Below are 12101 nucleotides of genomic sequence, written 5' to 3'. Positions count from 1 at the left end.
ACCAGAGTTTTCCAACTTGTCCTTTGTTTAATCTTATTCAGGATCAGGACAGGGTGTTTTACTAGACTTCTTCCTCTTGCAGCGAACAAGGATACAAATAAATAATATTTACAGTCTACAAATAGCCCCGTTTGTCTGTGTCCGTTCCCCTTAGGCGAGTTGGAGCTGATCTCGAATGAGCCAAGAAGCCAGTGTCAGTTTAGTTGCTGATCTAGAGTTGTAGCATGGAGAACTCAACACTATTATACAAGGTGCTGCTGTTTATTTTCTGTATTGCCCAACACCATAGACTAAGACTGCTACCTTGACCAGCTTTAGGTGCCACCAATCAAAGTATGTATCGAAGTGTATTATTAGCTGACCTGACTTCCGTGGCTAGCGTTGCATCAGACACTCTCATTAACCGGATCAAGGGATTAGGCTAATGTATGTAGGACACAACCATGCCAGTTCTATTACTGTACACCTGCCTTGCATACACAGACAGGGTCATTCTATGGAGAGACTGAGAGGGGGATTCTCAACTCTGTCTCGGTTGGAATTACGACAGAGAATGTTACCATCTACCTGAGGGGTCCTTGGGACACCACTCACTGCAGCTGTCCTGGATCAGAACAGGCCGGGGTCTTCAGACGATGTGTGTTTGAAATGAGACCGTCATAAAAGCTTGGATCTTGGCCGTGAGGTGCTCAGAAGATGAGGGTGCTGATGGAGGACACCAACATATTCCCTCCTAATGTATCTGTCTACAGGTTGTCAGCCGAGGGGGAGACTGCCATTGGTGTTTACTTGTTGATACTAGGTAATTATTCTGTTTACCTTGCCAAAGTGATGTATTCCCATACTGTTGATAATATAGAGTAGACAACTTTCACAAAATAAATAAGTGGTGAATCTTATGTTAGTGTACTTATGTTAGTGTACTTATGTTAGTGTTGGGTAGGTCACTTTCTAAATGTAATCAGTTGCTAGTTGCCTGTCCAAAATTGTAATCAGTAATATCATTTTTGGATTACCCAAACTCGGTAATGTAATCTGATAACTTTTGGATTACTTTCCCATTAAGAGGCATTAGGAGACATAAAGGATCCATCAAACTCTGACTTGCTCAGGTGGAACGAACTTAAACTTACCCTTTCTAAAAACAAATCCGAATTTAGTGTAATTGAGAAAACAAAAAGGTGTCAATGTATTTTTTCGAAAATATCCTTTAACGGTATGGGTACTCCCTGTTCACTCATGACTGCACGGCCAGGTACGACTCCAACACCATCATTAAGTTTGCCGATGACACAACAGTGGTAAGCTTGATCAACGATGAGACGGCCGATAGGGAGGAGGTCAGAGACCTGACCTTGTGGTGCAAGGACAACAACCTCTCCCTCAACGTGATCAAGACAAAGGAGATGATTGTGGACTACAGGAAAAGGAGGACAGAGCATGCCCCCATTCTCATCAATGGGGCTGTAGTGGAGCAGGTTGAGAGCTTCAAGTTCCTTGGCGTCCACATCACCAACAAACTATCATGGTCCGAGCACACCAAGACAGTCGAGAAGAGGGCACGACAAAATCTATTCCCCCTCAGGACACTAAAAAGATTAGGCATGGGTCCTCAGATCCTCAAAAGGTTCTTACAGCTGCACCATCGAAAGCATCCTGACTGGTTGCATCGCTGCCTGGTATGGCAACTGCTCAGCCTCCGACCGCAAGCCACTACCGAGGGTAGTGCGTATGGCCCAGTACATCACTGGGGCCAAGCTTCCTGCTATCCAGGACCTCTATACCAGGCGGTGTCAGAGGAAGGCCCTAAAAATGGTCAAAAACTCCAGCCACCCTAGTCATAGACTGTTCTCTCTGCTACCGCATGGCAAGCGGTACCGGAGTGCCAAGTCTAGGTCCAAGAGGCTTCTAAACAGTTTCTACCCCCAAGCCATAAGTCTCCTGAACAGCTAATCAAATGGCTACCCAGACTATTTGCATTGCCCCCCCCCCCCCCCCCCCCACGCTGCTGTTACTCTCTGTTATTATCTATGCATAGTCACTTGAATAACTCTACCTACATGTACATATTATCTCAATTACTTCGACACCGGTACCCCCGCACATTGACTCTGTACCGGTACCCCCTGTATATAGCCCCGCTATTGTTATTTACTGCTGCTCTTTAATTATTTGTTATTCTTCTCTTACTTTTTATAGGTATTTTCTTAACTGCATTGTTGGTTAAGGGCTTGTAAGTGAGGCATTTCACTGTAAGGTCTACACCTGTTGTATTCAGCTTGTGACAAATCAAATTTGATTTGATTTATGAATTTAAAAGTAATCTAGTTTTCCAAAGTATCTGTAATCTGATTACAATGTGTTTTTCCAGGTAACGTATCTGATTACAGTTCCTTTTTTTGTAATCAGATAACATTGAACTAATTACATGTAATTAGTTACTCCCCAACCCTGTGGGTGACTTTGTTGTGACATTGTTATGATAATGTTATACGTTTTTTTGTTTACAATTTCAGGGTGGCTCTCCTGTCTAGGTAATGGAGTGGTGATTCTACTGTTGGTCAAGCAGAGACACAGTCTGGAGCCACAGGACTTCCTCACTCTCAATCTGGCTGTGTCCGACGCTGGCGTCGCGATCTTCGGCTACTCCAGAGGGATACTGGAAGTCTTCAACTTGTTCAGGGACGACGGCCTGCTGATCAAGACCATCTGGACCTGCCAGGTACAGTAGGAACGTTGGTTGGTAGTTTTTTGTTGTTGGTTGATTCATATTACCCCTATATTATTATTATTATTATATGGACTTATAAGAAGATTTGTAATTCTAGTTATTATTTAATTATTATTGTAATGCCTTGAATGAGATTCAAGAGCACTAAATAGATTTTGACATTATCCCAGATCTTGGGAAATTCAACAGAAAACTACATTCGAGCTACACAGATAAGATCAGCACAATAACATCGTAGAATTTCAGGGAGAAATCAAGAGGTGATTCTCTGATCTGAATAAGCTCAAGGACAACTTGTACAATACCATATTTTATATGGTATTGTAACTTAGCATTTTTCGACTATTACGAAACAAAGTATCAGTTTTACAGGAAATTAAAGCAACTTCCCTTAGTACTGTTACCGTGGCTACCCAGGACTCACACCACTCCACTTGACAGACGACTGGAATAAATGACAGAAAGAAAAAACATCACATTCCACCAGAGAAGAGTGTGTGTTTCTATCCTGCATTAGTCAGTCTACCTGGCTCATACCCTGAGAGTCTGGTTAGAGGGTGATGACACAACATGGTTTGGAAAGATTCCTTCCGTTCCCTCAGGTTGGCAGAGAGCTGCAGGCACTTCATCCTAATCTGTGTGTGTGTGTGTGTGTGTGTGTGTGTGTGTGTGTGTGTGTGTGTGTGTGTGTGTGTGTGTGTGTGTGTGTGTGTGTGTGTGTGTGTCCGTCAGGTGGACGGCTTCCTGATCATGCTCTTTGGGCTCATCAGCATCAACACACTGACATCCATCAGTGTCGTTCGCTACATCAAAGGATGCCAGCCCAGCTATGGTATGTAGTCTATGCTGTGGCCCTGCCAAGCCTGAGGGTTGCTGGCTAGGTCCCATGCCAGGACATGCAGGGTTGGGGCTGAAGCTCCCCCTGGTCAAGTTGCTCAGGGCAGGGCACCCTGGCTAAATGGCAGCCACTATAAACTCTATTATTCTGCTGCTCCAGGTTAAGGCCTTATGCTGTTCAGTGCTCCCTGACCGCCGGCTAGATGGCACAGATGGAACTATTAGAGAGAGAATCATAAATATAATCTCAGTTGTCCTACTTGTTTTTTGTGAAATCACCAAATCATTTGTTTCTTCCCCATGTTTCGTCATATAATACCATCTCTGTTTAGTAACTACATGTCTTGTCTTTCAGCTCATTATAATAACCACTGTAATGTTGCCGTGGTGATTGTGGCAGTGTGGCTGTGTGCCCTCTTCTGGGCTGGAGCGCCCCTGGTGGGCTGGGGGAGTTACACAGGTAGGACCCTCTCAGTGTAGTCTCTGAAATCCCAGACCTAGGGAAACAGCATGAGAACATCGGTGACATTGTGGGCATCTCGTTCACCTCTCTGATAAAGTAGATTCTTCTGGTCATGTAGTGTATGTGGACACCTGCTTGTCGAACATCTTATTCCAAAATCATGGGCATTAATATGGCGTTGGTCCTCCCTTTGCTGCTACAACCTCCTTCGCTCTTCTGGGAAAGCTTTCCAATAGTTGTTGGAACATTGCTGCGGGGACTTGCTTCCGTTCAGCCACGAGCATTAGTCAGGTCGGGCACTTGTGCTGGAGATTAGGCCTGGCTCGCAGTCGGCGTTCCAATTCATCAGAAAGTTGTTCCATGGGGTTGAGGTCAGGGCTCTGTGCAGGCCAGTCAAGTTCTTCCACACCGATCTCAACAAACCCTTTCTGTATGGACCTTGCTTTGTGCACAGGGGCATTGTCATACTGAAACAGGAAAGGACCTTCCTCAAACTGTTGCCACAAAGTTGGAATCATGTAGAATGTCATTGTATGCTGTAGTGTTAAGATTTCCCTTCACTGGAACTAAGGGGCCTAGCCAAAAGCATGAAAAACAGTCACAGACCATTATTCCTCATCCACCAATCTTTACAGTTGGCACTATGCATTGGGGTAGGTAGCTTTCTTGTGGCATCCGCCAAACCCAGATTCGTCCGACGGACTGCCAGATGGTGAAGCGTGATTCATCACTCCAGAGAACTCGTTTCCACCACTCCAGAATCCAATGGCGGCGAGCTTTACACCACTCGAGGCGACACTTGGCTTTGCGAATTGTGATCTTAGGCTTGTATGCGGCTGCTCGGCCATGGAAACCCATTTCATGAATCTCCAGACGAACAGTTCTTTTGCTGATGTTTCTTCCAGAGGCAGTTTGGAACTCAGTAGTGAGTGTTGCAACCGAGGACAGATAATTTTTATGCGCTACGCGCTTCAGCACTAGGCAGTCTCGTTCTGTGAGCTTGTGTGGCCTACCACTTTGTGGATGAGCTGTTGTTGCTCCTAGACGTTTCCACTTCACAATAACAGCTCTTACAGTTGACCAGGACAGCTCTAGCAGGGCAGAAATTTGACGAATTGACTTGTTGGAAAAGTGGCATCCTATGACGGTGCCACGTTGAAAGTCACTGAGCTCTTCAGTAAGGCCATTCTACTGCCAATGTTTGTCTATGGAGATCGCATGGCTGTATGCTCAATTTTATATACCTGTCAGAAATGGGTGTGGCTGAAATAGCCCAATCTACTAATTTGATGGGGTGTCCTCATAATTGTGTGTATATTTGTTGTAATATATGCACATACAAAAATATGTGGTTAAAAGGAGTTGATTGATCAATGATCATTATAACCAATCAACCTGGTCAATTCTTTGTTTTCCACCTTGCAGCTCGTAAGTATGGGACGTGTGAGATAGACTGGGTCCAGGCCAGGTTCTCTGTGTCGTACAGACTCTACGTCATCCTCATCTTCACCTTCAACTTTTTCATCCCATTCGTGGTCATATGGTTCTCCTACGTGTCCATCATCCGGACGGTCAACAACAGCCACAAGTCCAGCAGAGGGGGAGCGGTCAGCGAGAGAGAGAAACAGATGGAGCGCAGTATAACAACAGTGAGTGAGGGAGCCCCCAGTCTACAAACAATTAATAGCTGCAGGATTTGGTACATGTTACATAATGGTGAATGCTGTGAGATTCAAAGTACAAATAATCTAGCATTGTGTCTGCCGATGGTCTGCTGTTTTAGCTATACACTGCTTTGATTTCATTATAATTTTAGTCCAATGCAAGGTTATAATGTCTTCAGAAGGTATTGGTTAGGTCAGTGTTTGTGGCTATGCATGTAGTGTACACCCAACGGACAGTTTATTTGGTACACCACCCCGTTCACGAACATGGATCGCTCCCACAGACACTGAGTCACATGGCCGTGGCTTGCTATATAAAGCAGGCATCAAGGCATCCAGTTACTGTTCGTTTGAACATTAGAATGGGCAAAACGAGTGACCTAAGCGACTTTGAGCGTGGTATGATCGTCCGTGCCAGACTCGCCAGATACAGTATCTCAGAAACGGTCGCCCTCCTGGGCTGTTCACGCATGACAGTGTCTAGGGTTTCCAGAGAATGGTGCGACAAACAAAAAACATCCGGTCAGCGGCAGTCCTGTGAGCGAAAACTCATTGATGAGAGGTCAAAGGAGAATGTCAAGAATCGTGCAAACTAACAGGCGGGCCACAAACAGGCAAATAACGGTGCAGTGGTGTGCAGAACGGCATCACGGATGGGCTATTGCAGCAGACGACCACGCAACGTTCCACTCCTATCAGCTAAAAACAACAAGAAGCGGCTCCAGTGGGCACGCCATCACCAACACAGGACAAATTGAGGAATGGAAAAACATTGCCTGGTCCGACGAATCTTAATTCCTTTTGATGGTGTACCACCATCCAGTCTGCAGCAACTGCGTGATGCCAGCATGGACCAACATCCCTGTGGAACGTTTCTGACTTGTAGAATCCGTGCCCGGAACATTTCAGGATGTTATGTAGGCAAAGGGGGGTCCGACCCGGTACTAGATGGGTGTACCTAATAAACTGCCCTGTGAGTGTATGTTATACCAACTCCCTCCTCCTCCCCCAGGTGTCTCTGATCCTGTGTTCAGCCTTCCTGCTGGCCTGGTCTCCCTACGCAGTCATCTCCATGTGGTCTGCCTGTGGTCACCAGGTGCCTCCTCTCCACAGCATCCTGGCTAGCCTGTTTGCTAAGTCAGCCAGCTCCTACAACCCCTTCATCTACCTGGGCCTGAACTCCAAGTTCAGACAAGACTTCAGAGCCCAGTTCCACTGCCTGCGCCACAATCCGGACCTCTCCCACAGGCCAGACGAGGTGCAGATTGACCTGGACATTATGGAGGTGAATGGAGGGGTGGATGACCTGGACTCTGGGGTAGAGCTGGGTAGTGAAAGGGGTGTGGAGGAGAGGGGGGAGAACCAGAGGAGTCCTCTTATGCCCCCGATGATAGCCCCGGCTCCCAGTCATCGCCTGTTCCTGAGGAAACTCAGTGACTCTGGGCGCCTGTGAGCTCTGTCTCTTTGTTTCTGTCTCTGTCCCTCTGTTTCTGTATCTCCCTGTTTCTATCTCTGTTGCTGTCCATCTGTCCCTCTGTTTCTCTCTTTCTGTCTCTCTCCATTTGTTTCTCTGTCTCTCTGTTTCTGTCTCGCTGTCTCTCTGACACTCTCTTGTCCTACGTACTGAGCTACAGCGGAGATCAGCTTTCACTGTTAACTGTTCACCTCCACAGCACTCTGATCGCCTGTACACACGTACATTTTACTCACAGTACAGCAACCCTCTGGACTTAACCTTTTTTTTTTTTTATCAAGAGAAGACATTGGTTTTGGCCTCACCTGAATTATTTGGAATCACTGATGTTGAAGGATTTACAGTATGTGGCGGCACTATCAATTTAAGGTCTGAGTTAAATCATATTTGTTATACTGTTTTACATGTTACTCTAAAGCTGTGAATAATTAGTTGTTTTAAAAATAAAAAAAATCCTTGGTTTTAGGTTTGTACGCCGTCCAAAAAATAACTTCCAATAGCTCATCAATCAACGATGACTTGACTCAAAGGGGGTTATATCAGGCACTGATGTTGTACATTCATTCTCAGTCACTCAGAGGGCTTGTGTGCAGAAATAATGAGGTGGAGAAGTGAGAAAAGGCTCTGCCTTGACCTGAAGTCGCTAATCTGGGTTTTGTCCCCTCTCTGCCCTGTGGGAGCCCTGAGGGAGCTTGGGAAACTGGGAGAATGTGAGCCAGCCCTCACAGGGAGACTGGCTGGTGCACAGCTGAATCTGTTGGACCAAGAGGAGAAAGCAGAGAACAACACAACAACCACAGAATGGAAAGAGGTTACTGTTCAATTCAATACAGCTTTATTTGTCCCCTTATTGCAGTGCAACAACACACTGAAACAAGAGCAACAATCCATAGACACGGGTAACAGAAAAACAATGACTGTGAAAGAAGAACTGCAATAAATATCAAAGAGTGTAAAGTCATGTGCAAATGACAAGTAGGATTACTGTAGTACTGTGTACTGTACTGTGGCCTGGAATTAGGAAGGATATAGGATATACTGTATGAGGGTAACTCCACTCCAGAGGCTGTGGTTTTATTGGTCAGCTAGTGAGTTTGCTGAATAAATATTACCAAGTCTCCCCTCAATAAAACAAACACAAGCCACTAATCCAGTTGGGTTCAACAATGGAATTATAACCGAACAAGTTAACAATAGTCTCCCTTTGTAATAACAGCCTGTCTCAGATAATGACACGGTAATGGCTGCCGTAAGTCCCCTTTCTCTTCTATGAGTAATTATAAACCACAACACAGTGTCTGCGTCCGAATGGCAACCTATTCCCTATTTAGTGCATTACATTTGACGCGGGCCCTGGTCAAAAGTAGTGCACTTTATAGGGAATAGGGTGCCATTATGGACACACTGGTGTCTTCAGAGTTACCTCAGGACTCCACGGCAGCTGGAATTTCAGCAGGACTAATGACATGGGACAGGCACACAATAACCCATCAGGGGTCCCCATAACTGACCAAACACAGCTACCCCAGCCCTGCCAACACCACGAGCACGGTGACACAAAATAAACCAATCCACCTCTCCAAGAAAATACCACAAAAACATCAGCTTGTTAGTGAAATCCCTCTTTCTGGAAGAAAGAGCATCTCTAATCTATGTTCGTTTAAATGTGCTATTCAACTTTTTAGATGATAGTTTCTCATTCATTTTACTTTGACAATGTTTTAACAGAAAATTACCATACATTTTCCCTCAGATATAGGACCATCATGGTTCGAACTTGAAAGCAGTTTGCATTCACAAGTCTAGGTTGAATCGCATCCGGCCGTGATTGGGAGTCTCATAGGGCTGCGCACAATTGGCCCAGCATCGTCTGGGTTTGGCCGGGGTAGGCCGTCATTGTAAATAAGAATTTGTTCTTAACTGACTTGCCTAGTTAAATAAAGGTTAAATAAAAATAAATACATGTACACAGGATATTGAATTGTTTAGAATGTGAATACCAAAATGAATAACAATCTGATGTGCCTTATTGCTTGTGGCTATGGCAAGGAATATAAAGGCATTTGATATGCCTTGGTCTATGGTGGCATGGTCAGAGGATGAGCCTTGAACTCTGAGTAGGTTGCTGTGTTTCTCCCATCAAGTCTCCCATTATACTAAACACATTACAGTGGCCCATTCTGCTTGGCCCATGCTGAAACAGCTATGTCAGTTCCCTTTTAGTCAGCTCCTCAGTCTCACCCCACATGGCTGAGCATGGAGTCACAGGCCAAGTTCTCCTTGTGACCATCACCTGCTTACTTAGAAACACCCAGCCAAGCCTACACTCTCCATTAGCTTTATAGTATCATAACTCATACCATGCTGAAATGTTTGTTGGTGTTTTCAATTAGGCGGAGTAATGTACTGTAAATGCATGCACCAAAAGGTTTATATGTAGCGCTGGATGAGTAATGAAATGTGTGTCATTAGAATGTGTGGAATATGTGTCCCAGTCCCCAGAGAGAACAACGCATTCTGACCTTGAGGGAAAGTTCCAAGGTCAAATCAGACCAAATACTATTTCAAATACTTCAAACTGAGCTTGATTTGAGCGTACCCAGACACCATAGAACAGGTTTTAGATACTCCCCTTCTTCTTATGGAATCTCTTTCTTTCCTTCTTTCTGAATGTCAGCAGTGAGGGCAGGCGACACTTCACCCCAGGTGATTTATGTGATCGTAGCCTTTTTGACATAACTACAACAACTAAAGCTGACATTAACATAATCACTGGCTACACTGATGCTGTGATGGTGAAAGGCCATACTAATACCTGGACAATGGTGTCCGATGGCACCCTAGTGGCTTTGGCTTCAACGAGAGGAGAGGTTCAGGTTATCCCTGGTTTATCTGTCTGACATTGATTTCACTGAGCTCCGCTAGGACTCTGTCCAGAAGAAAATATTGAGAGGATGGCACATGAGACTCTGCTGTTCTGGAGGACAGAAAGACATGATGAGAATATCAGGCAGCTGTAGGGGTTGTCATGGTGACCCCCATCTTCCTTTTCTCTCTGACAGTGAAAGGGATGGGGATTTTTATAACAATGATGAACATGTGTATCTATGGAGCATGTACAGTGCCCACAGAAAATACTCACACCCCTTGACTTAATTCCACAATTTGTTGTCTTACAAATTGGATTAAAATGGATTTAATTGCAATTTTTTTTGTCAACGCTCTACACAAAACACTCAAATTCTAGCATTTGAAGAAGAAAAAAACCTCACTAATATATCTTGATTACATAAATATTCTACCCCGAGTCAATAAATGTTAGAATAATCTTTGGCAGTGATTACAGCTGTGAGTCTTTCTGGGTAAGTCTAAGAGTTTTCCACACCTGGATTGTGCAACACTTGCCCATTATTCTTTTAAAAAATTCTTCAAGCTCTGTCAAGTCGGTTGTTGATCATTGCTAGACAGCCATTTTCAAGTCTTGCCATATATTTTCAAGTAGATTTAAGTCAAAACTGTAACCTTGGGAACATTCACTGTCATCGTGTAGATTTGGCTTTGTGTTTTAGGTTACTATCCTGCTGAAAGGTGAATTCATCTCCCAGTGTCTGCTGGAAAGCAGAAAGAACCAGGTTTTCCTTTACAATTCTGCCTATGCTTAGCTCCATTCCGTAAATGTTTATCCTGAAAAAGTCTCCAGTCCTTAATGATTACAAGCATACCCATAATATGATGTAGCCACCACTATGTTTGAAAATATGGAGTGTTACGAGTAATGTGTTGTATTAGATTTGCCACAAACTTAACACTGTTTTCAGGACAAAAAGTTAATCGCTTTGCTGCATTTTTTTCAGTATTACTTTAGTGCCTTGTTGCAAACATGATGCATGTTTTGGAGTATTTGTAGTCTTTACAAGATTCCCTCTTTTCACTCTTGTCAATTAGGTTAGAATGATGGAGTAACTACAATGTTGTTGATCTATCCTCAGTTTTCTCCTATCACCGCCATTAAACTTTGTAAAGGTTTTAAAGTCACCGTTGGCCTCATGGTGAAATCCCTGAGGGGTTTACTTCCTCTCTGGCAACTGAGTTAGGAAGGATGTCTGTATCTTTGTAGTGACTGGGTGTATTGATACACCACCCAAAGTGTAATTAATAACCACCATGCTCAAAGGGATATTCAATGTCTGCTTTTTTATTTTTACCCATCTACCAATAGGTGCGCTTTTTTTTGCGAGGCATTGGAAAACCTCACTGGTCTTTGTGGTTGAATCTGTGTTTGAAATTCACTGCTCGACTGAGGGACCTTACAGATAATTGTATGTGTGGGGTACAGAGATGAGGTAGACATAAAAAAAATCGTGTTAAACACTATTATTGCACACAGAAAAGAGTACATATGACTTATTTTTTACACCTGAACTTATTTAGGCTTGCCATAACAAAGGGGTTGAATACTTATTGACTCAATACATTTCAGCTCAAAAAAAAACATTCCACTTTGACATCATGGGCAGATCAGTGACAAAACATCTCATTTTCATACATTTAAAATTCAGGGTGTAACACAACAAAATGTGGCAAAAGTCCAGGGGTGTGAATACTTTCTGACAGCACTGTACATACTAGCTTCTAGAAGTAGGTGAAGACCTGAGGATCCAAACGTGGTCACCAAAGCACATGGCAGCATAGATTGCCGTGTGTAGAGTCTTTATGCCAATTAGCAGACACTTTTATCCAAAGCAATTTACAGAATTGAATGCAGATGTTTCAGTATATGTGATCCCCGTAGTATTTGTCTGGTACAATATGATTGCCCACTGAACAGTCTTCTACTGTTATGTTTAATTACTTTGATTTCTTAATCTGCTTTATATTCTAACAAAGTACCTGCAATCATAACGTCAACCTCACTTTATTTGACTCATATGT

At 43.9% G+C, this 12101-nt stretch overlaps 1 protein-coding gene across 1 annotated transcript; it reads left to right on the top strand.

Annotated features, from left to right (window-relative positions):
* Window positions 1–73: 73 nt before the first annotated feature.
* Window positions 74–11506, top strand: opn6b (opsin 6, group member b). The gene is made up of 6 exons (XM_023994162.2): window positions 74–802; window positions 2517–2722; window positions 3464–3563; window positions 3924–4028; window positions 5457–5680; window positions 6708–11506. The coding sequence occupies exons 1-6, from the start codon at window positions 697–699 to the stop codon at window positions 7146–7148; spliced, it is 1182 nt and encodes a 393-aa protein (XP_023849930.1). The 5' UTR covers window positions 74–696; the 3' UTR covers window positions 7149–11506.
* Window positions 11507–12101: the final 595 nt, after the last annotated feature.

The sequence above is a fragment of the Salvelinus sp. IW2-2015 genome, linkage group LG9, assembly GCF_002910315.2.
Source record: "Salvelinus sp. IW2-2015 linkage group LG9, ASM291031v2, whole genome shotgun sequence".
In the NCBI taxonomy this organism is placed as follows: domain Eukaryota; kingdom Metazoa; phylum Chordata; class Actinopteri; order Salmoniformes; family Salmonidae; genus Salvelinus; species Salvelinus sp. IW2-2015.
This window is presented reverse-complemented; position numbering and strand designations above follow the sequence as displayed.

Bases quoted from the DNA above. Each gene is read 5' to 3' on its own strand.
- opn6b (XM_023994162.2), top strand. From the start codon at position 697: ATGAGGGTGCTGATGGAGGACACCAACATATTCCCTCCTAATGTATCT. The intron at 2,723-3,463 runs GTACAGTAGGAA...TGTGTCCGTCAG, and splicing joins AGACCATCTGGACCTGCCAG to GTGGACGGCTTCCTGATCAT. The intron at 3,564-3,923 runs GTATGTAGTCTA...CTTGTCTTTCAG, and splicing joins AGGATGCCAGCCCAGCTATG to CTCATTATAATAACCACTGT.